This window comes from Pan troglodytes, chromosome X (assembly GCF_028858775.2).
Source record: "Pan troglodytes isolate AG18354 chromosome X, NHGRI_mPanTro3-v2.0_pri, whole genome shotgun sequence".
Classification (NCBI taxonomy): Eukaryota; Metazoa; Chordata; class Mammalia; order Primates; family Hominidae; genus Pan; species Pan troglodytes.
The window spans coordinates 149,693,381-149,719,218 of record NC_072421.2 but is presented as its reverse complement, the minus strand read 5'-3'; the positions used below and the strand labels follow the sequence as shown (position 1 = coordinate 149,719,218).

General features: G+C 36.9%; 1 protein-coding gene across 1 annotated transcript in view; it reads left to right on the top strand.

Moving 5' to 3' along the window:
- The window catches only part of GABRA3 (gamma-aminobutyric acid type A receptor subunit alpha3), a 269,861-nt gene that overhangs the window by 199,662 nt on the left and 44,361 nt on the right, over positions 1-25,838 (top strand). The window contains exon 6 of the mRNA XM_016947548.3: positions 18,097-18,179. Coding sequence (XP_016803037.1) covers positions 18,097-18,179 — 83 coding nt within the window. The remainder of the gene's footprint in view (positions 1-18,096; positions 18,180-25,838) is intronic.

Genomic DNA, 25,838 nt, shown 5'->3' with positions numbered 1-25,838 from the left:
CAACATACTGATTTCATTTCCTTTGGATGCACGTACACACAGTAGTGGGATTGCTGGGTTATATGGTATTTCTATTTTTAATTTTTGAGGAACCTCCATACTGTTTTTTATAATGGCCGTATGAAAGAGTTCTCTTTTCTCCACATTCTCGCCAACACCTATCTTTTATCTTTTTGATAGTAGCCATCCTAACAGGTGTGAGGTAATATCTGATTGTGGTTTTGATTTGAATTTCTCTGATTATTTATGAAGTTGAGCCTCTTTTCATACATCTAAGACAAATATTTATTCAGATCCTTTGCCTATATTAAAAATTGGGCTATTTGTTTTCTTGCCATTGTTGTTTGAGTTCCTTATGTATTTTGAATATTAACCCTTTATTTGATATATAGTATGCAATATTTTCTCCCGTTCCATAGGTTATCTCTTCACTATGTTAACTGTTTCCTTGGATGTGCAGAAGCTTTTTAGGTTGATGTAATGCCATTTGGCTATTTCTGCTTTTGTTGCCTATGCTTTTGGGGTCATTTGCAAAAAATATCATTGCCCAGGCCAGTGCTGTTGAGCTTTCTCTCTCTGTTTTCTTCTACTAGTTTTATAGTTTCAACTCAAAATATATTGAGTTGACTTTTGAGTATGGTGTAAATGGGGTCCAATTTCATTCTTCTGTATGTGGATATCCTGTTTTCCCAACACCATTTATTGAAGAGACTGTTCTTTCCCCCATAGTGTGTCCTTGGCATCTTTTATGAAAACCAATTGACTGTAAATGTGTAGATCTATTTCTGGGCTCTCTATTCTGTTCCATTGGTCTATGTGTTTGTTTTTATGTTAGTACCATGCTGTTTTGATTACTATAGAAATCAAATAGGAGGAGCCAAGATGGCCGAATAGGAACAGCTCCGGTCTACAGCTCCCAGCGTGAGCGACGCAGAAGACGGGTGATTTCTGCATTTCCATCTGAGGTACCGGGTTCATCTCACTAGGGAGTGCCAGACAGTGGGCGCAGGCCAGTGGGTGGGCGCACCGTGTGCGAGCCGAAGCAGGGCGAGGCATTGCCTCACTTGGGAAGCGCAAGGGGTCAGGGAGTTCCCTTTCTGAGTCCAAGAAAGGGGTGACAGACGCACCTGGAAAATCGGGTCACTCCCACCCGAATATTGCGCTTTTCAGTCCGGCTTAAAAAACGGCAAACCACGAGATTATATCCCACACCTGGCTCGGAGGGTCCTACGCCCACGGAGTCTCGCTGATTGCTAGCACAGCAGTCTGAGATCAAACTGCAAGGCGGCAGCGAGGCTGGGGGAGGGGCGCCCGCCATTGCCCAGGCTTGATTAGGTAAACAAAGCAGCCCGGAAGCTGAGACTGGGTGGAGCCCACCACAGCTCAAGGAGGCCTGCCTGCCTCTGTAGGCTCCACCTCTGGGGGCAGGGCACAGACAAACAAAAAGACAGCAGTAACCTCTGCAGACTTAAATGTCCCTGTCTGACAGCTTTGAAGAGAGCCGTGGTTCTCCCAGCACGCAGGTGGAGATCTGAGAACAGGCAGACTGCCTCCTCAAGTGGGTCCCTGACCCCTGACCCCCGAGCAGCCTAACTGGGAGGCACCCCCCAGCAGGGGCACACTGACACCTCACAGGGCAGGGTATTCCAACAGACCTGCAGCTGAGGGTCCTGTCTGTTAGAAGGAAAACTAACAAACAGAAAGGACATCCACACCAAAAACCCATCTGTACATCACCATCATCAAAGACCAAAAGTAGATAAAACCACAAAGATGGGGAAAAAACAGAACAGAAAAACTGGAAACTCTAAAAAGCAGAGCACCTCTCCTCCTCCTCCAAAGGAACGCAGTTCCTCACCAGCAACGGAACAAAGCTGGATGGAGAATGACTTTGACGAGCTGAGAGAAGAAGGCTTCAGACGATCAAATTACTCTGAGCTATGGGAGGACATTCAAACCAAAGGCAAAGAAGTTGAAAACTTCGAAAAAAATTTAGAAGAATGTATAACTAGAATGACCAATACAGAGAAGTGCTTAAAGGAGCTGATGGAGCTGAAAACCAAGGCTCGAGAACTACGTGAAGAATGCAGAAGCCTCAGGAGCCGATGCGATCAACTGGAAGAAAGGGTATCAGCGATGGAAGATGAAATGAATGAAATGAAGCGAGAAGGGAAGTTTAGAGAAAAAAGAATAAAAAGAAATGAGCAAAGCCTCCAAGAAATATGGGACTATGTGAAAAGACCAAATCTACGTCTGATTGGTGTACCTGAAAGTGATGGGGAGAATGGAACCAAGTTGGAAAACATTCTGCAGTATATTATCCAGGAGAACTTCCCCAATCTAGCAAGGCAGGCCAACGTTCAGATTCAGGAAATACAGAGAACGCCACAAAGATACTCCTCGAGAAGAGCAACTCCAAGACACATAATTGTCAGATTCACCAAAGTTGAAATGAAGGAAAAAATGTTAAGGGCAGCCAGAGAGAAAGGTCGGGTTACCGTCAAAGGGAAGCCCATCAGACTAACAGCGGATCTCTCGGCAGAAACCCTACAAGCCAGAAGAGAGTGGGGGCCAATATTCAACATTCTTAAAGAAAAGAATTTTCAACCCAGAATTTCATATCCAGCCAAACTAAGCTTCATAAGTGAAGGAGAAATAAAATACTTCACAGACAAGCAAATGCTGAGAGATTTTGTCACCACCAGGCCTGCCCTAAAAGAGCTCCTGAAGGAAGCACTAAACATGGAAAGGAACAACCGGTACCAGCTGCTGCAAAATCATGCCAAATTGTAAAGACCATCGAGACTAGGAAGAAACTGCATCAACTAATGAGCAAAATCACCAGCTAACATCATAATGACAGGATAAAATTCACACATAACAATATTAACTTTAAATGTAAATGGACTAAATTCTCCAATTAAAAGACACAGACTGGCAAATTGGATAAAGAGTCAAGACCCATCAGTGTGCTGTATTCGGGAAACCCATCTCACGTGCAGAAACACACATAGGCTCAAAATAAAAGGATGGAGGAAGATCTACCAAGCTAATGGAAAACAAAAAAAGGCAGGGGTTGCAATCCTAGTCTCTGATAAAACAGACTTTAAACCAACAAAGATCAAAAGAGACAAAGAAGGCCATTACATAATGGTAAAGGGATCAATTCAACAAGAAGAGCTAACTATCCTAAATATATATGCACCCAATACAGGAGCACCCAGATTCATAAAGCAAGTCCTGAGTGACCTACAAAGAGACTTAGACTCCCACACATTAATAATGGGAGACTTTAACACCCCACTGTCAACATTAGACAGATCAACGAGACAGAAAGTCAACAAGGATACCCAGGAATTGAACTCAGCTCTGCACCAAGCAGACCTAATAGACATCTACAGAACTCTCCACCCCAAATCAACAGAATATACATTTTTTTCAGCACCACACCACACCTATTCCAAAATTGACCACATAGTTGGAAGTAAAGCTCTCCTCAGCAAATGTAAAAGAACAGAAATGATAACAAACTATCTCTCAGACCACAGTGCAATCAAACTAGAACTCAGGATTAAGAATCTCACTCAAAGCCACTCAACTACATGGAAACTGAACAACCTGCTCCTGAATGACTACTGGGTACATAACGAAATGAAGGCAGAAATAAAGATGTTCTTTGAAACCAACGAGAACAAAGACACAACATACCAGAATCTCTGGGACGCATTCAAAGCAGTGTGTAGAGGGAAATTTATAGCACTAAATGCCCACAAGAGAAAGCAGGAAAGATCCAAAATTGACACCCTAACATCACAATTAAAAGAACTAGAAAAGCAAGAGCAAACACATTCAAAAGCTAGCAGAAGGCAAGAAATAACTAAAATCAGAGCAGAACTGAAGGAAATAGAGACACAAAAAACCCTTCAAAACATTAATGAATCCAGGAGCTGGTTTTTTGAAAGGATCAACAAAATTGATAGACTGCTAGCAAGACTAATAAAGAAAAAAAGAGAGAAGAATCAAATAGACACAATAAAAAATGATAAAGGGGATATCACCACCGATCCCACAGAAATACAAACTACCATCAGAGAATACTACAAACACCTCTACGCAAATAAACTAGAAAATCTAGAAGAAATGGATAAATTCCTCGACACATACACTCTCCAAAGACTAAACCAGGAAGAAGTTGAATCTCTGAATAGACCAATAACAGGAGCTGAAATTGTGGCAATAATCAATAGTTTACCAACCAAAAAGAGTCCAGGACCAGATGGATTCACAGCTGAATTCTACCAGAGGTACAAGGAGGAACTGGTACCATTCCTTCTGAAACTATTCCAATCAATGGAAAAAGAGGGAATCCTCCCTAACTCATTTTATGAGGCCAGCATCATTCTGATACCAAAGCCGGGCAGAGACACAACCAAAAAAGAGAATTTTAGACCAATATCCTTGATGAACATTGATGCAAAAATCCTCAATAAAATACTGGCAAAACGAATCCAGCAGCACATCAAAAAGCTTATCCACCATGATCAAGTGGGCTTCATCCCTGGGATGCAAGGCTGGTTCAATATACGCAAATCAATAAATGTAATCCAGCATATAAACAGAGCCAAAGACAAAAACCACATGATTATCTCAATAGATGCAGAAAAAGCCTTTGACAAAATTCAACAACCCTTCATGCTAAAAACTCTCAATAAATTAGGTATTGATGGGATGTATTTCAAAATAATAAGAGCTATCTATGACAAACCCACAGCCAATATCATACTGAATGGGCAAAAACTGGAAGCATTCCCTTTGAAAACTGGCACAAGACAGGGATGCCCTCTCTCACCACTCCTATTCAACATAGTGTTGGATGTTCTGGCCAGGGCAATTAGGCAGGAGAAGGAAATAAAGGGTATTCAATTAGGAAAAGAGGAAGTCAAATTGTCCCTGTTTGCAGACGACATGATTGTATATCTAGAAAACCCCATTGTCTCAGCCCAAAATCTCCTTATGCTGATAAGCAACTTCAGCAAAGTCTCAGGATACAAAATCAATGTACAAAAATCACAAGCATTCTTATACACCAACAACAGACAGAGAGCCAAATCACGAGTGAACTCCCATTCACAATTGCTTCAAAGAGAATAAAATACCTAGGAATCCAACTTACAAGGGATGTGAAGGACCTCTTCAAGGAGAACTACAAACCACTGCTCAAGGAAATAAAAGAGGATACAAACAAATGGAAGAACATTCCATGCTCATGGGTAGGAAGAATCAATATCGTGAAAATGGCCATACTGCCCAAGGTAATTTACAGATTCAGTGCCATCCCCATGAAGCTACCAATGACTTTCTTCACAGAATTGGAAAAAACTACTTTAAAGTTCATATGGAACCAAAAAAGAGCCCGCATCGCCAAGTCAATCCTAAGCCAAAAGAACAAAGCTGGAGGCATCACACTACCTGACTTCAAACTATACTACAAGGCTACAGTAACCAAAACAGCATGGTACTGGTACCAAAACAGAGATATAGATCAATGGAACAGAACAGAGCCCTCAGAAATAACACCACATATCTACAACTATCTGATCTTTGACAAACCTGAGAAAAACAAGCAATGGGGAAAGGATTCCCTATTTAATAAATGGTGCTGGGAAAACTGGCTAGCCATATGTAGAAAGCTGAAACTGGATCCCTTCCTTACACCTTATACAAAAATCAATTCAAGATGGATTAAAGATTTAAACGTTAGACCTAAAACCATAAAAACCCTAGAAGAAAACCTAGGCAATACCATTCAGGACATAGGCATGGGCAAGGACTTCATGTCCAAAACACCAAAAGCAATCGCAACAAAAGCCAAAATTGACAAATGGGATCTAATTAAACTAAAGAGCTTCTGCACAGCAAAAGAAACTACCATCAGAGTGAACAGGCAACCTACAAAATGGGAGAAAATTTTCGCAACCTACTCATCTGACAAAGCGCTAATATCCAGAATCTACAATGAACTCAAACAAATTTACAAGAAAAAGCCAAACAACCCCATCAAAAAGTGGGCGAAAGACATGAACAGACACTTCTCAAAAGAAGACATTTATGCAGCCAAAAAACACATGAAAAAATGCTCATCATCCCTGGCCATCAGAGAAATGCAAATCAAAACCACAATGAGATACCATCTCACACCAGTTAGAATGGCAATCATTAAAAAGTCAGGAAACAACGGGTGCTGGAGAGGATGTGGAGAAATAGGAACACTTTTACACTGTTGGTGGGACTGTAAACTAGTTCAACCATTGTGGAAGTCAGTGTGGCGATTCCTCAGGGATCTAGAACTAGAAATACCATTTGACCCAGCAATCCCATTACTGAGTATATACCCAAATGACTATAAATCATGCTGCTATAAAGACACATGCACACGTATGTTTATTGCGGCATTATTCACAATAGCAAAGACTTGTAACCAAGCCAAATGTCCAACAATGATAGACTGGATTAAGAAAATGTGGCACATATACACCATGGAATACTATGCAGCCATAAAAAATGATGAGTTTGTGTCCTTTGTAGGGACATGGATGAAATTGGAAATCATCATTCTCAGTAAACTATTGCAAGAACAAAAAACCAAACACCGCATATTCTCACTCATAGGTGGGAATTGAACAATGAGATCACATGGACACAGGAAGGGGAATATCACACTCTGGGGACTGTGGTGGGGTGGGGGGAGGGGGGAGGGATAGCATTGGGAGATATACCTAATGCTAGAGGACGAGTTTGTGGGTGCAGCGCACCAGCATAGCACATGTATACATATGTAACTAACCTGCACAATGTGCACATGTACCCTAAAACTTAAAGTATAATAAAAAATAAAAAATAAAAAAAAATAAAGGTACCCTAAAAAAAAAAAAGAAATCAAATAGTGCAATGCTTTGTTCTTTTTGATTTGTTATTTTTGCTTAAGATTACTTTCACTATTTCGGGACTTTTTTGGTTCCATACAAATTTTATGATTTCTTTCTATTTCTGTGAAAAATGTCATTGAATTCTTTATAAGGATTGCACTGAATCTGTAGCTCACTTTGGGTAGTATCAATATTTTAGCAATATGAATTCTTTCAATCCATGAACACAAGATGATTTTCAATTTATTTGTGTCTTCTTCAATTTCTTTCATCAACGTTTAGTGTACAGATCTTTCATCTCTGAAAATGTTAAATTTATTCTCAAGCATATCTTTGTAGCTATAGTGAATTGGATTATTTTCTTGATGTATTTTTTAAATAGTGTGTAGAAATGTTACTGATTTTTTTCCCGTTGATTTTGTATCCTGCAACTTTACTGAGTCCATTTATTAGTTCTGACAATTGTTTGTTGGGGTCTTTAGGATTTTCAATGTATGTAATCATGTGATATGCAGACAGAGACAATTTAATGTCTTCCTTTCCTATTTAGATGTCTGTTATTTCTTTCCCTTGCCTAATTGCTCCGGCTACAGAATCCCAGAGACTCTACCAAAAGACTCCTAAATTTGATAAATGAATTCAGTCGTTTCAGGATACAAAATCCACATACAAAAATCAATAGCATTTCCATATACTAGTAATGATCAAGCTAAGAAACAAGTCAAGAATGCAAGCTCATTTACAATAGCTACAAAAAGTATGTAGGAATACGTTTAACCAAGGAGGTGAAAGATCTCAACAACGAAAACTACAAAACACCGATGAAAGTAGTAAATGACACAAAGAAATGGGAAAACATCCCAGGCTTATGCATTGGAAGAGTCAAAATTGTTAAAATGACCACACTATTCAAAGCAATCTAGAGATTCAGTGCAATTCCTACCAAAATACCAATGTCATTTTTTCACAGAATTAGAAAAAAATCTTAAAATTAACATAGAACCACAAAAGAGCACAAAGAGCTGAAGCAATCCTAAACAAAAAGAACAAAGCTGGAGGCATCACATTACCTGGTTTCAAATTATTCTACAAGGCTATATTAACCCAAACAGCATGGTATTGGTATAGAAGTAGACAAATTGATCAATGGAAAAGATTAGAGAATTCAGAAATAAAGCTTCATACCTACAGCCAATCGATCTTTGAGAAAATCAACAGAAACATACACTGGAGAAAGGACACCCTATGCAATAAATGGTACTGGGAAATTTGGGTTGCAATACGCAGAAGAAGGTAAGTGGACCCCTATCTTTTACCATATACAAAAATTTACTCAGGATGGATTAAAGACTCAAATGTAAGATCTGAAACTATTAAAATACTAGAAGAAAATCTAGAAAAACTCTACTGATCATTGGCCTTGGCAAAGAATTTATGACTAGGATCTCAAAAGGAAGTGCAATGAGAACAAGAATAGAGAAATGGGACTTAATTAAATGAAAAATACTTTTGCACAGCAAAAGATATAATCAAAAAGGGGAATAGACAACCTGCAGAATGGGAGAACATATATGCAAACTATGCCTCCAACAAATAAATGATATCCAGAATCTATAAGGAGCTTAAACAAATCAGCAAGGAAAACAAAAATAATCCCATTAAAAAGTGGGCAAAGGACAAGAACCGACATTTTTTTTCATGTACTTATTTATTTATTTTATTTATTTTTTTTGAGGGGAAAAACATTTTTATTTTTTAATTTTTTTTATTATTATACTTTAAGTTTTAGGGTACATGTACACAATGTGCAGGTTAATTACATATGTATACATGTGACATGCTGGTGCGCTGCACCCACTAACTCGTCATCTAGCATTAGGTATATCTCCTAATGCTATCCCTCCCCCCTCCCCCCACCCCACAACAGTCCCTAGAGTGCAATGTTCCCCCTCCTGTGTCCATGTGTTCCCATTGTTCAATTCCCACCTATGAGTGAGAATATGCGGTGTTTGGTTTTTTGTTCTTGCAATAGTTTACTGAGAATGATGATTTCCAATTTCATCCATGTCCCTACAAAGGACATGAGCTCATCATTTTTTATGCCTGCATAGTATTCCATGGTGTATATGTGCCACATTTTCTTAATCCAGTCTATCATTGTTGGACATTTGGGTTGGTTCCAAGTCTTTGCTATTGTGAATAGTGCCGCAATAAACATACATGTGCATGTGTCTTTATAGCAGCATGATTTATACTCCTTTGGGTATATACCCAGTAATGGGATTGCTGGGTCAAATGGTATTTCTAGTTCTAGATCCCTGAGGAATCGCCACACTGACTTCCACAATGTTTGAACTAGTTTACAGTCCCACCAAAAGTGTAAAAGTGTTCCTGTTTCTCCACATCCTCTCCAGCACCCGTTGTTTCCTGACTTTTTAATGATTGCCATTCTAACTGGTGTGAGATGATATCTCATTGTGGTTTTGATTTGATTTCTCTGATGGCCAGTGATGGTGAGCATTTTTTCATGTGTTTTTTGGCTGCATAAATGTCTTCTTTTGAGAAGTGTCTGTTCATGTCCTTCGCGCACTTTTTGATGGCTAAAACACCAAAAGCAATGGCAACAAAAGCCAAAATTGACAAATGGGATCTAATTAAACTAAAGAGCTTCTGCACAGCAAAAGAAACTACCATCAGAGTGAACAGGCAACCCACAAAATGGGAGAAAATTTTCGCAACCTACTCATCTGACAGAGTGCTAATATCCAGAATCTACAATGAACTCAAACAAATGTACAAGAAAAAAAACAAACAACCCCATCATGAACCAACATTTTTCAAAAGAAGACATACAAATGGCCAATAAACATATGATAAAATGCCCAACATCACTAGTTATCAGTGAAATGCAAATTAAAACCATAATGAGATACCATTTTCCACCAGTCAGAATGGCTGTTATTAAAATGCAAAAACAAACAATCAAACAAAAAAACAGATGTTGACAAGGATGCAGGTAAAAGGGAATGCTTACACACAGTTGGGAATGTGAATTAGCATAACCTCTATGGAAAACAATATGGAGATTTCTCAAAGACCTAAAAATAGTAGCTCCATTTGTTTCAGTAGTCTTGCTCTTGGGTATCTACACAAAGACAAATCATTATATCAAAATGATATTTGTACTTGGATGTTTATTGCAGCACTGTTCACAATAGCAAATATATGGAACCATCCTAAGTGTACACTAATGGATGATTGGATAAAGAAAATTATATGTATATGTATATCTATATAATGCTATATATATATACACAATGTTATATATATACACACACACACAATAGAACACTATTTATCAATAAAATAATGAAATTATCTCTTTTTCACCAACATGGATGCAATTGGAGGTCGTTACCTTACGTGAAACAGCTAAGAAACAGAAAGTCAAATACTGCATGTTATCATTTATAAGTGGGAACTAAATAATGTATACACATCGACATAGAGAGTGGAATAATAAACATTGGAGACTTGAAAGGGTAGGAGAGTAGGAAGGGGTGAGGGAAGGGAAATTACCTAAATGGCACAATATACATTATTCGGGTGATAGTTACACTAAAAACCGTAATTTCACCACTATGTAATATATCTGTGTAACAAAATGGCACTTGTACCCCCTAAATCTACAAATAAATTAATAAATGGCTAAGCTAAGCATGCTTTCTAAAAAGAAAAAAAAAGAATCCATGCTCTTAAACACTGTGCTATAAGGCTGATATTGATTCGTTTAAAATAAGAACTTTTTGAAGTATAACTTACTTCAAATAAGATTTATTTTACATGTACAATTCAGTGATTTCTAGTAGATTTATAGACTTGTGCAACTGTAACCAAAATTCAAGTTTAGAACATACTATCACTTCCAAAAATCTCTCTACAAATTTGTAGTAACACTCCGTTCTCACCCCAACACCAGTCGACTACTAATGTACTTTCTGTCTCTATAGATTTGTCTTTCTTGGACATGTCATGTGAATGGAATCATACAGTGTGCGACATTTTGTGTCTCGCTATTTTCACTTAGCATAACACATTTGAGATTCATCCATGCCATTGTGTGTATTCCTTTTTTATTGATGATTAACATTCCATTGTATAGATATACCACATCTTGTTCATCCAGTCACAATAATGGACATTTGGGTTGTTTCCACCTTTTATCTATTGTGAATAAAGCTGCTATAAACAGGTCTTTCTTTGGACATATGTTTTCATTTATCTTTGTTAGTGAATAAGAGTAATTATAGTAAGAATTAGAGTAAAACCACAGGGTCTTACGGTAAGCTTATTTTAAACTTTTTAAGAAACTGCCAAAATATTGTCCAAAGTGTGATTTCCATCCACCATAATTTATGATCTTACGTTTTTTCCAAATCCTTGTCAACATTTGAAATTGTTGATCTTTTTTATTTTAGCCATTTTAGTGTGCATGTAGTAGTATCTCATTGTAGTTTTAATTTGCATTTTTTAAATGACTAATGTCGAACATCTTTTCATGTGCTTATTAGCTAACAGACTATCTTATTTGCATATATACATATACACGTGTACACGCACGTGCACACAGATGTACACGCACGTGCACGCGCACACACGCGCACACACGCACGCACGCGCGCACACACGCACGCGCACACACGCACGCGCACACACACGCGCACACGCGCACGTGTACACACGCGCACGTGTACACGCATGTATGCACACACGTACGCACACACGTGCGTGCACACACGTGCACATACACGTATATATACACGTATATGTATACATATATACACATATGTGTATATATACGTGTATATATACATATGTGTGTGTATATATATACACTTCTCATTTTTGTATTAGGTTGTTTTTCTCATTATTGAGTTGTAAGGGTTATTTATGTATTTTTAATGCAAGTCCTTTATCAGATGTATGTTTCACAAATATATTCACTTTCTTTGTGCCTTGTCTTTTCATTTTCTTAAAGGTATCTTTTGACAAGCAAAAGCTTTGAATTTTTATGAAGTCTAATTTATCATATTTTTTTCTTGTATGCATCATGATTTTGGTGTCACACCTAAGAAATCTTTGTGCAACTCAGATAACAAAGATTTTCTCCTATGTTCTCCTTTAGAAATTTTAGCTCTTAAATTTCGATTTATGATCCATTGTTAGTTGATTTTTGCTTATGGTGTGAGGTAACAGTCTAAGTTCATATCTTGCACTTGTATATTAAATTCTCCTAGAAACATTGAGAAAGCTATTTTTTGTCTCCACTGAATTGCTTGGCACCTTGGTCAAAAATCAATTGACTATAAATATCAAAGTTTATTTCTGGATTTTCTATTTTTTTCCATTAGTCTGTATTATAATATTTAGGCCAAAACTGCACCATATTGATTACTGTAGCTTTAAAACTGGAAAGTGTAAGTACTCATGATTTTTTTTGAAAGATGCTTTGGCTATTCTAGATCCTTTGTGTTCTCATATAAATTTTAGAATCAACCTGCCATTTTCACAAAAAGAAAATCTGGGATTTTGAAAGCGCATGTGTTGAATATATAGAGCAATTTGGAGAGAATTGCCACCTTAATGCTATTAGGACTTGTAAATTTGTGAACACGGAAAGTCTGAACATGTCACCTTCAAATAAAGACAGTTTTGATTTTTGCTTTCCAATCATTCTCTTATATTCTTTTGCTTGCCTAATTATTTAGACAGCTTTATTGAAATATGATTCACATGTCATACAATTTATCCTCTTGAAGTGTACAATTAAATGATTTTTAATATATTCACAGTTGTGCAACCATCACCAAGATCTAATTTCAGAACATTTTAGTCACCTCAAAAAAGAAACTCCATACCATTAGCAGTCATTCCCCATTTCTTTTCTTCTTTGACTGGCTAAATTCTTCAATAAGAAGTTGAATAAGGAAGAAAAAACATCCTTGCTTGATCTTAGGGGAAGTATCTTAGTCTTTCACTATTAACTATGATGCTAGATGAGGGTTTTTAGTAAGTGCCGTTTATCAGTTGAGGAAGTTGCCTTCTATTCCTAGATTTTTGAGAGTTTTTAATCATAAAGCAGTTTTGGACTTCATCTTCCTGGTTTTGTTTTTGACCTCCTTGAACTTTTTCTCTATAAAGTTGTCATAATTTTAAAATGTTAGTTTGATCAAATTACCCTCTGCTTAAAATCCCACAGTGCCTCTATATTTCACTCATAGTGAAAGCAAAAATATCCAGGAGCCCTTATACTATCTAGTTTATGCCACATAGCTTCCTCTTTGAACTCATCTTCTATTACTCTTCCCCTTGATCTCTACAAGACAGCCACAGTAGCCTAGTTGCTATTTCTTGAGCACCCTGGGCACACTTCTACCTCAGGGCCTTTGCACTGCTACCCCTTCTAACTTGAATGCTCTTTCCCCAGGTTTCTACAAGGCTCATCCTCTCATCTGCTTCAGATTGTTGCTCAAATGTCACCTACTCAGTGAGGCACCTGCTAAACACCCTATTAAAAGTTGCAACCCCTTCCAAAGCATGGTAAAATGAGAGTCATAACTGAAACATGTATATGGGGGAGAAGGGTGCAGATGCAGGGCCAAAAAGGTCGTCAGATTTTCATTTGTATCCTCGTCTCCCAAAGAAGGGGCTTCCTGGGTTGCCTCTTACTTTGTATCTGATCTTCGCATAAAGAGCAAAGCAGGCCAACCCCTGTATTGCGACTGTAGTTCTATGATCTGAATGCCACATTTTCAGGGGATTCTGACCTTTTTTGAAAAGCTCACTGAAAACTGCTAGCAGAAATACAACCAAACTTAGTAGAGCTTCACAAATGAATCCATGAAGAGGGAGAAAGGTTGGAAAAGGAGAGAGGACATGAAATTTTTACAGGGTTTGTTTATTTTGCTGACCTGAAGTCAGAGGCAACCATGTCACTTAAAGGCTCTGATTCTGCCCCAGCTTTCTCTTTGAAATTATTTTTTATATTTAGTAAAGATAATAATGATGATAGTGATAATCCTCTGGAGTAGATAAAGACTTTGATTTCTTTTTTTCTAATCTGTGCCTCCTACCACCCTATAAATCCCTGATGTTGTTAAATGAATAAATGTTGAATGGATGGATGGATTATGTAAGGGAAGGGGATATTGTCTCTATTCCTTTTTATAGGTGAGGGAACTAAAGTTCCCTTGGATATTTACAAAATTTCCGATGTGTCTTGGACAAAAGCTGAATTCTGAAGCTAGCCTGCAATGCTCCCCCAATCTGACTTTTATTCTTAAGGCATAAAAGGGGTTTCATGACTCAAAGAACCAGACACAAGAGAAACGTATTTCACTGAAAAACATGCTCCTTGTGTTGGATACTGAAAAGATTCCATGAGAGTTTAATAAAGAAAATTGTGTTCCTTTTCTCCACTTATATTATTATTTCCAAGACACTGCCTCTTATGAGTAATGCCAAGGGGAAATTACTTTATGTCTAGCCAGCAGTTCTGGGGACATGGAGAATAAGACCACAACAAATAGACTATCAAAGCAGGATGCAAAGGTAGTGATTTCTGATTAGGGGCAAAACTGATTTATAATAACTTTTCTATCTTTCTTCCCATCCACTTCTTGCTCAACCCACCTAAGCACAGAGGAGACAGAAAACGCAAATGTTTGTAGGGGCAAGGTACTTCATAAACCAAATTATGTTGTGCTCTTTTCATTAGTTCTTAAACATGTCAATGCTGTCTGATCTTCTTGCCCTCCTTATCTCCCTTCACATATTGACATAGGATTGTCAATATCCCTTCAAGTTTTTTCTGCAACAGAAAGCACTCTGACTGTATTCAGGCTAATGTACTCAACTCTTGCCCTGTGTCAATGGTTAACTGCATATGTGAGGGTTAGCTTTCTCTTCCTATAACAGTGGTCACTATGAGGGCAATGATTGTAGCTTGTGCCTCTGGTTCTTCCTTCTTTTCTTAGTATCTTCCCATGAGTACCTTATACATAGAACATACTTGCTCAAAGATAACCAAAGATAACTAGAGCATCTCTCATATGACTTAAAGATTACTGAGGACCTGAGGAGACCGTTACCCTCAGATGAATGGAAAATTGCTAGTGTAGAAAGAACACCAGATTTGCACTGCAGCTCTCCGGGTTGTGTGACTTGAGAAACTCACTTTAACACCATGAATTCTTATTTTTGAAATAAAGATGATAATAATGTCTGCAATATGTCCCTCACAGGGTCACTATAGGGAGCAAATTAGGTAAATAGAATCCTTAGTTCCAGGCAACCAGGGTCCCTACATCACAAATGTTAGCAGTAGGCCTGAGTGGAATTACTGATGGGAATGTTCTTTTTTTTTTTTTTAAATGTAACCCATTTAATTATAAGTTTATACAATTTAACTTTTTAAATATATATATATTATTATTATACTTTAAGTTTTAGGGTACATGTGCACAACGTGCAGGTTAGTTACATATGTATACATGTGCCATGCTGGTGTGCTGCACCCACTAACTCCTCATCTAGCATTAGGTATATCTCCCAATGCTATCCCTCCCCCCTCCCCCCCTCCCACAACAGTCCCCAGAGTGTGATGTTCCCCTTCCTGTGTCCATGTGTTCTCATTGTTCAATTCCCACCTATGAGTGAGAACATGCGGTGTTTGGTTTTTTGTCCTTGCCATAGTTTACTGAGAATGATGATTTCCAGTTCCATCCATGTCCCTACAAAGGACATGAACTCATCATTTTTTATGCCTGCATAGTATTCCATGGTGTATATGTGCCACATTTTCTTAATCCAGTCTATCATTGTTGGACATTTGGGTTGGTTCCAAGTCTTTGCTATTGTGAATAGTGCCGTAATAAACATACGTGTGCATGTGTCTTTATAGCAGCATGATTTATAGTCCTTTGGGTATATACCCAGTAATGGGATTGCTGGGTCAAATGGTATTTCTAGTTCTAGATCCCTGAGGAATCGCCACACCGACTTCCACAATGGTTGAACTAGTTTACAGTCCCACCAACAGTGTAACAGTTTTCCTATTTCTCCACATCCTCTCCAGTACCTGTTGTTTCCTGACTTTTTAATGATTGCCATTCTAACTGGTGTGAGATGGTATCTCATTGTGGTTTTGATTTGCATTTCTCTGATGGCCAGGGATGATGAGCATTTTTTCATGTGTTTTTTGGCTGCATAAATGTCTTCTTTTGAGAAGTGTCTGTTCATATCCTTCGCCCACTTGTTGATGGGGTTGTTTGTTTTTTTCTTGTAAATTTGTTTGAGTTCATTGTAGATTCTGGATATTAGCCTTTTGTCAGATGAGTAGGTTGCAAAAATTTTCTCCCCTTTTGTAGGTTGCCTGTTCACTCTGATGGTAGTTTCTTTAGCTGTGCAGAAGCTCTTTAGTTTAATTAGATCCCATTTTTCAATTTTGGCTTTTGTTGCCATTGCTTTTGGTGTTTTAGACATGAAGTCCTTGCCCATGCCTGTGTCCTGAATGGTAATGCCTAGGTTTTCTTCTAGGGTTTTTATGGTTTTAGGTCTAACGTTTAAGTCTTTCTTTAGAAGGTGTAACATACTGTGAACATCTCATAGGTTATTAGCAATGATCATCATAATGATAACAATTATACATTGAACCTTCTATGCCTTCATAGACACATGGATGTCTGTAATTTGACAAGAAATATCTCCTGGTATCTCACTCTCATTAACCAAAGAAAAACCGTGTTAAGCAGCAATAGCCTGCGGATATTTTCTTGTTAAGATCTTGCTTCCTAACACTGTTACAGTAGCACTGTGATGTGAAGAGTGAGAAATGGAGACACCACACATGGGATCCCTTGCATGCACTTCTTTATTTGTCGCCTCAACAAAACACTTCCCCACAGGCTTCTTTGGTAATTGCATAGAAGTGAGGCATGTTTTTTTCAGTCTCATATATTGATATTTTATTAGGCGAGATTTCTGGTCCTAAGGAGTACTTGGGCCCTGTAAAGTTCTCAGCAGGAGTGCCTATCTAAGGGAAGAAGCCATTGGGGGAATGGGTGACACTATAATTGATAACCAGTTTCTCAACTTATTAGAACTCCAAAAGGATGGCAGAGGTTGAGTCCAATATAACCAGGAAGTATAAAGGCTAGTTAGAAGTAGCTCATGACGGCTAGCTTCCAAGCTACTCTTAAGTTTTGCTGTGTGAGCCCCATTTCTACATAGGAGGCTACTATCTAACCCGAGGAAAGTTAAGCCTTGAAAAAAATTTAAAAAAAATCAGAAGGGGAAACCTTGAAATAGACTATTCAGAGAGACTATTGCAGGGGAATGAGTATGTAAACATGTCATACACCATTCAGATTTCCACTGAGCAATCCATCCAGCATCTTTTCCAAATGTTGCCTCTGTTGACAGAGCATGAGCTCTTTAGACTTGACCTCTGAGGTTTCCGATGTCCTCCATCACCTTTGTATTTTTTCCTGGAGTGGTCAGTTTTCGTGTGTGTGTGTGTGTGTGTGTGCGCGCGCGCGTGTGTGTGTGCGTGTGTGTGTGCGTGTGTGTGGTGTATGTGTGTGTGTGTTCCTCAAGAGCCATCTCTTTCAACAAAGCTATAGCAGTTCCTATGAGCAGCCGAATTATGTTTTTTGTCTGTCTGTTAATGATCAGGGTAAAGATATTCTTTCTACATATCTCTTCTCTTCAGTGCAATCTTTAAATTGGTTAACTCACAGAATAGCCTGCTGAGAAGAAATATTTCGGAAATAATTAAACTGCAATCAGAAAGGAATGAGTCAGAACCTGGTGTTTCCAGGCTTCTTGGGGGGGTGTCTAAGGAAGTACAGTTAGGGCAGAAAAGTTATATCTGTTTTTCAAAGGTGACAGGATGGGATTCAGATATGATCCAAAAATATGAGTACTTAATGCCTCTTTGAGAGGCTATCTAGTTCATTTTATCCATCCTTTGTGTTCATAAAGACTTGAATCTCAGTGAACTTAAACAAACAAAAATCTCGTTATTCTTAGGAACTGAGTGGGAATGCAGCCCTGTGTTTAATAACATTTATTTTAGCTTAATTTCATTTTCTGTTTGCCTTTCTTTTAGGTTAACAATTCATGCTGAGTGTCCCATGCATTTGGAAGATTTTCCCATGGATGTGCATGCCTGCCCACTGAAGTTTGGAAGCTGTATGTATTTTCTCTCTCTCTCTCTCTCTTTTTTTTGCCTGATCTTCCAAAAGAAACTTAACATATTCTATTCTGTCCACTGCAAGTTTCTAAAGCTGAGGCCTTTAATCCGGGCTGGTATCAGGGTGGGTCAGAGAGTGGGGTTGAGTAGTACTAACTAATCATGGGGAGGAGACTTAGCCTTTAACAAGAGTTTTCTTTCTAAGAAGTAAACTTTATTTTGCCATTTCAGACTAATTTCTCTGTCATTAGATTGAAACATTAATGTCTGTTTTCTAAATTGCCCAAAGGACAGAGCAAGACAGAAGTGATATAAAATACAGTCACAGCTACCTAAGGACAAGATATGTCAAACAGAATGTGGTTAGATTTTTTGAAGTGCGTATTCTACCTGCATCTTCATATACTTCTATCCAATTCTTAACAGTGTGTGATAGGCAGGAAGAGACTCTGAAGATTTGCTCACTTTTGAAAGTATTACCTTTTCCAGTAGCTGTACATTTTACAGAGAAAGTAGTAAATATATAGTCCATTTTCAAATGAATTAGAAAAATCAACATTGAATAGAATTTGAGTGAGTTTTTGAACTGAAAAATTTCAGAGTGAGTTTCACATAGAGAGTCATCAGAGTGATATACCAAAATCTGTGTTGATCATGTCAAAATTTATTTAGCTGTGTTTTGAAACAGAAAGTGCATTTGAAAAGACCCAAATAATTAAGTGCAACATGTTTCCTCAATCATTAGTTTTTCAGATCTTTACAGATTGTCTTCTGTGTGCCAGGTTCTATTCTAGGAGCTTGGAATGCATCCATGAATAAAACAAAAGCCTTGCTCTTGTGGAGCTATATTATAGAGAGACGAGTGGCAGTGAAAGATAAAATAATGGATTAAAGGGTAAAGCATAAGGCATGTTGTAATATGAGAAGCAACATGGGAAAACATCAAAGTACTGCAGAATTAGGGGAATCATCCATGCCTAGGTGGAGGATTTGTGTTACCACTGAAATTGAAAGTAGGGTGATTAGTGTCACCCTAATTATTTAAAAGGAACATTCAAGCAGAAATATTAAGAAAATAGAGAGCTTATCAATGCATATATATATATATATATATATATATGGAAATAGAGCTCTGAGTAGAAGGAACAACCAGGAAAAATACCGTATGTCTGAAAAATAGGTGACTTGTTCAGCCAGTGTGGCTGGGCAGAGTGAGGAAGGGGAGAGCAGGAGAAAAGGATGAGATCAAAGTGGGGGCCAGGTAATCTAAAGTCTTATAGGCCATTAAAGGGCTTTGAATTATATTCTAAGGAAAAATGAAGAACAATTAGAATATTTTAGACAAAAGAATGGCATTATCTGACTTATGTCTTAAAATAATTACTAGGAATTTTTAAAATGATATAAGTAGAAGAGGGATCAAACCATGTGGAGCCCAAGTAGGAGGTGACTGCAATATTTCTGGGTAGGACAGAGTTGTTTATTGGTGAATAGTGTTCCCTTCATTAACAACTATAAAACCTAGAACCATAGAAACAATAAAGCTCAGTGAAGATTGAAGTGTCTAAAATTCTGGAGAAAGGGGAGAGCCTCTCATAGATGAAGTTGTGACCTACAGCTTTTTCAACTCTGGGGGCATTTGCCAGTTCTGGCCTTGGATTGCAGCTTGCTGGGCATAGGGCTCATACTGGTGGATGAGAAGAAACAGCAATGATTTGATGATCACACAGGGCTAGGGTGACACAAGGGAAATATCTGAAACATCTCAAATTAATGGCTGATCTCCCTCTCAATATATAATTGATGAATTTTGAATTTCCACAGAGCATGAGGACAAAAGCTAATACGAAAAAAGTTGAAAAGCAGAGCTTCCTTTTCTGCAGTCTTCCAGTACTAAAAAAAAAAAAAAAGACATGCTAGACTACTAGGTTAAAATCCTAGAGAGCTATATCCTAGGAACAAGGCAATAGCAGAGACAGACTAGATTAGTCAAAACTATAACCCAGCACAAGTCCGTTATGAGATTAAGGTGATAATTCTCCCATACTTTCTGTATAGCAAAGTAAATAATGAAGACTCTACGGTGGAAAAGATACTTCTGTTTGAAAATACTACAGTTTTATACACAATGTATGGAATTCAATGAAAAATCAATAATCATATGAATAGGCAGGCCCATGAGACCTAAAACCAAGTTTTAAAACCAATGCCAAAAACCAAAATATATAAACAGACCTACAGGTGATTTAGACGTCAGAGTTTGTAGACAAGGACTTTAGAATGCTATGGCTAATATATTCAAGAAAAAAAAAGGAAGTGATTACTAAAGCAGATCAAATACCTATAATTTTAACAGAAAATTGGAACCTATAAAGAAGAATAAATTAGAATTACAGGGAAGTACAATATCTTAAATTCGAATTCAATGGATAGATTTGACAAGCAGAAGGCAGGATCAGATGACTGAAAAATTGATAAATAGAAAAAAGCAGAACTGAAGGATAGAAAGATAAATACAGAAACAAGTAAAAAACGTGTGGGTCATAGTAAGGGAATATAAATCATCCTATTATAAAGACACATGCACACGTATGTTCATCGCAGCACTACTCACAATAGCAAAGACATGGAATCAACCTAAATGCCCATCAATAATAGACTGAATAAAGAAAATATAGTACATATACACCATGGAATATTCTGCAGCCACCAAAAAGGAACGAGATCTTGTCCTTTGCAGGGACATGCATGGAGCTGGAGGCCATTATCCTTAGCAAGCTAACACACGAACAGAAAACCAAATACCACAAGTTCTTACTTATAAGCAGGAGCTAAATGATGAGAACACATGGACACACAGAGGGGAACACCACACACTGGGGTTTTTGGAAGGTGGGAGGAGACAGAAGATCAGGAAAAATAACTAATGGGTACTAATCTTAATACCTGGGTGATGAAATAATCTGTACAGGAAACCCCCATGACACAGGTTTACCTATGTAACAGACCTGCACATCCTGCATATGTACCCCTGAACTTAAAATAAAAGTTAATAAAATAAATTGCAGTGTGTAATTTGCAGAGGATAAACAGGCAGATAAAGGAGCAAAAGCAATAATTAAGTAAAGGCCAGACACTTTAAAACTGATGAAAATTATCAGCCCAAATACTGAAGAAATCATATAAACATGAAGCAGCATAAATAGAATGAAAAAATGCTTATTCTAAAGTTTATATGGAAATATTTAAAGTAACAAGAATAGTTAAGGAGATCTTAAAGAATCATAAAGCTGGGAAATTTACATTAAAATCTAATCTGAAATCAGATATCTAGAGGTATTTTGAAGTTACAGTAATACAGAAAAGGTATTATTGTTGCAAAGTAGACAAATATACTCATGGAACAGAATAGAAGAGAGAGAGAGAACGAGAGAGAGAGAGACAGAGAGAGAGATTCATCTTGACTCTTACATCACATGATAAACAAAAATAAATTCCAGATGGTTTCCACATCTAAATGTGAAAGAGTGAAAGATAAAACAATCCAGCTTTTATTAATAGAAGAAAGCATAAGAGAGTATCTCCATGATCTTGGAAAAGGTAGAGACTGCTTACACAGGACATAGACTAACATTAACCATAAAGGTAAAATAGAATGACTTAAAATATATTAAACATTAAGAAATTTTCTTTATTAGAAGATCATTAAGAGAGTGAGTAGAAGCCACAGAGAGGGAGAAAGTATTTGCATTGCATATGCCTGCAAATCTATATAAAAAGTATCTGAAACCTCGATAGAAAAAAGGCCAAAGTCTTTAATAGGCACTTGTTAAAACAGTTTCCCAAGCTCACAAACACACACACACACACAGGCACGCACACGCACATGCACACAGGCACAGACAGACACACACACACACAGTGACTGATTGCATTAGTCAGCAGGGAAATGCAAAATAAAATCCAAAGGCTACCAGTACACACCCATTAGAATGACTAACATAAAAAAGACAGAAAATACCACTTCTTGGTGAGGATGTTGAGCAAATCTGTACTCTCATGCGCTACTGATAAGAATCTATGTTTGTACCAAGGTTTTGGAAAATTGTTTGGTGCTATTTAATAGTGCTATACATGTGCATATCATACAACTTTGCATCTCTAGTCCTGAGTGTAGTTCCAAACAGGCATCATTGTTTATGTATACCAAAAGGCATATAAAGAATGTCCATAGCAGAGCTCATTGTAATAAACTCCACTGGGAACTACCTTAATGTCCATCAGAATGGATTGAAAAGCTGTAGCATAGTCACGCAATGAAATACTATACAGCAATGACAATTATATTACACTCAACAACATGGATGAAGTAGAGCCACAATGCTGAGCAAAAGCCAAACACACAAGTGTATATAGAGTCTGATTCTATTTATGCTATATATACAAACAGGCAAAACTAATATGTGCTGTTAAAAGTCTTTAATATTTTATCCATCATTGCCATTGGTTGTATTTCCAGATTCCTGACAGATTAAGCAATGGGATTCAGGAACAAGAAGTTGGAATTCCTAGGTATTTTATAAATTCAATGTTATTCTTAGAACACTTTCAAACTTCTTAATGCTCTTTATCCATAATCACGGATATCTAACTTTTAATAAATAAAAATATTAATAGTAACTTTAGAAGTATTCAGAAAGAGTGGTAATATATGGTAAGATTACTCAGACACTGGAAAATGATAGCAAACTGATAGTATTTGAATAACAACATTTGAATTTCTTAATAAAGTAAACAGCACTACACAGAATCACTCATCCAAATTGCCAGTTTAAGGATTGATTTTGCTTCTTAAACTTGCTATGTATTAGAAGAACACTCTCAGGGTTTGTGTATAGTATACTATGCATATAGTATATAGTGCTTTATGCATTTAGAATACTGTGTGTGTAGTATACTATACATATAAAATACTATGTGTATAGTATACTTATGCATATAGACTTACTAATATTAAATTTTCAAGACTTACCATCAGCAGCATAGAGGGCCATTAACACACTTATAATAAGCAAAATCAACTGATCAGGTTGTGACCACTTTAATCCTATGTACTTCTGTCCTGACACCAGAGAATTTCAAAACTTTTAACTCAGTGTGACAGTGTTTCCTGCTCTTGGTTTTGACTTAACATCAATAGATTCCTTCAAATTAGTAAAGTCTCTATGTCTATTGTTAAGCTTTAATTCTTACAAGATGATTATAATACTTTTTTCTGGTTTTGCTCATTTCTCAAGTATTTTTCTCTGGATTTGATATTCAGAAAAATATCTATCTTTCTCAACACAACGTCAGGAAGGAGTTTCCACATAGAAGCACTAGTCAGGATAGTGGTTACCCTTGATGAGGGTTGTTATTGGAAAGGGAAGCAAATGATACTCCTGGGTGCTGATTATCTGGAATGTAACTTCGGTGTTCATAAAAGAGATCTGGATTGGAGATTTAATTTAGGTGTCATCCACATAGATGATGTTTAAAGCTATACAACTAGATGAGATCACTATGGAAATGACTATATGCAGAGAAGAGAAGAGAATCAAGGAAGGACTTTTTCTTTAGACATGATAACATTTAGAAGCTAGAAAGAAGAGAATAATTTAATAAACGTGAAGGCGAAGACAGGTGATGTATGAGAAAACCTAAAGGGAACGTGTTGTCCTGGAGGCCAAATAAAGTACATCAAGAAGGAGAGTGATTTAAATTATTAAGTTCCTAAATGGGCAGTTAAAATTAATCTTAGAAAACCTCTAGTGAGGAAGCAATTCTGGAATCACAGAGTTAGAACTTCTGAAAATCCACTCCTCCATAAAAGCAATGAGACAATTTTCAAACATTGTCAAAATAAACTTTCTCCAAACTCCGGAAATTAACAAAAGTCTCCTAACACTCTGAAGAGCGTTATTCAAGAAAAATGATTAGTTCTCAGTACGACCAGGGAGCCCTATTCCCATCCTCTTCTTTCCTCCTCTGTAGAAGCCTTGAAGATTTTGTCATGATGAAAAGGTCAATCCATCAGAAAGAAGTATAACAATTATAAAGAAATACACACTTAAACACAGAGCCCCCAAATACATGAAGCAACACTGATAGAACTGAAGGGAAAAATAAGACAATTCAACAGTAATAATTAGAGATTTCAATACTCCACTTTCAATACATGGATAGAACATCTAGGCAGATCAACACAGAAATACAAGATTTGAACAATTCTATAAACCAATTAGACATAACCAACATCTATAGAGCGTTCCACCAAACAACATAAGACTGTACATTATTCTCAAGTGCACATGGAACATTTTCTGAGGTAGACCATATATTAGGTTACACAATAAGACTCAATAAATTTTAAAGTATTGAAACCATACAAAGTACATTTTCTTACCCAAAATTAGAAATCAGTAAGGAAAGGAAGTTCACAAAATTTACAAATATATTGAGATCGAACAACACATTCCCCTCCTAAACAGATAATGATCCAAATAAAAAATCACAAAGGGAATTAGAAAATATTTTGAAACAAATGAAAATGATGACATAACACACCAAAACTTATGGGATGCATCAGCTTAAAGCAGTGCTTAGAGGGAAATTTATAGCTGTAAAACCTATATTTAAAAGAGAAATCTAAAATCAATAACCTGAATTTCCACCTTAAGAGACTAGAAAAAGAAGACCAAACTAAATCCAAAGCAAGCAGAAGGAAAAAATAATAAATATTAGAGTAAAAATAAATAAAATAAAGAATTTTAAAAATTAAAGAAAATAAAAAAATCTAAAAGTTATTTGAAAAGTTCAGCAAAACTGATAAACCTTTCACCAGACAGACGAAGCAAATAAAAGAATAGAATCACATTACTAAAAGCCTGAAAGAAGGCACATCATACTTGCCTTACAGAAATAAGCAGGATTTTATGGGAATACTATGAGCAACTGTACACCAACAAATTAGATAACCTAGATGAAATGAAAAAAAGTCATAGAAATATACAAACTGATGGAACTGACTGAAGGAGAAATAGAAGTTTTCATTGACCCTATACTAAGTAAATAGGTTACATTAGTAATTTAATAACTTCTCATAAAGAAAAGCCCACCATTAGATCTAAGGCTTCACCATTGAATTGTACAAAACACTTGAAGAAGACTTGATACTAATCAATACCAGGTTTTCACAAATAATTCTTCCAAAATATAGAAGGGGAAAGAACATTTCTTAATTCATTCTATGAGGCCAGTGTTACCCTGATATCAAAACCAAAGGTAACTAAAAAATACAACTATAGGCAAGTATTTCTTATAGACAAGTATTTCTTATGAGTATAGACACAAAAATCTTCAGTGAAACTCTAGCAACGGATTCAAGCAACTTATAAAATGGATTATACATCATTTTTAAGTGAGATTTTTTCCCAGGAATACAAAGTTGGCTCAACAACTGAAAACCATTCAACCTAATATGACATATTAATAAAATGAACAAAAACCACATGATCATCTCAATACATGAGGAAACATATATACTCTGCACTAGAAATCCAAAATTTTCTTAATTTGCCAGTAACTAGTGGCTATAACTTGTCCTGTCATTGTGAATA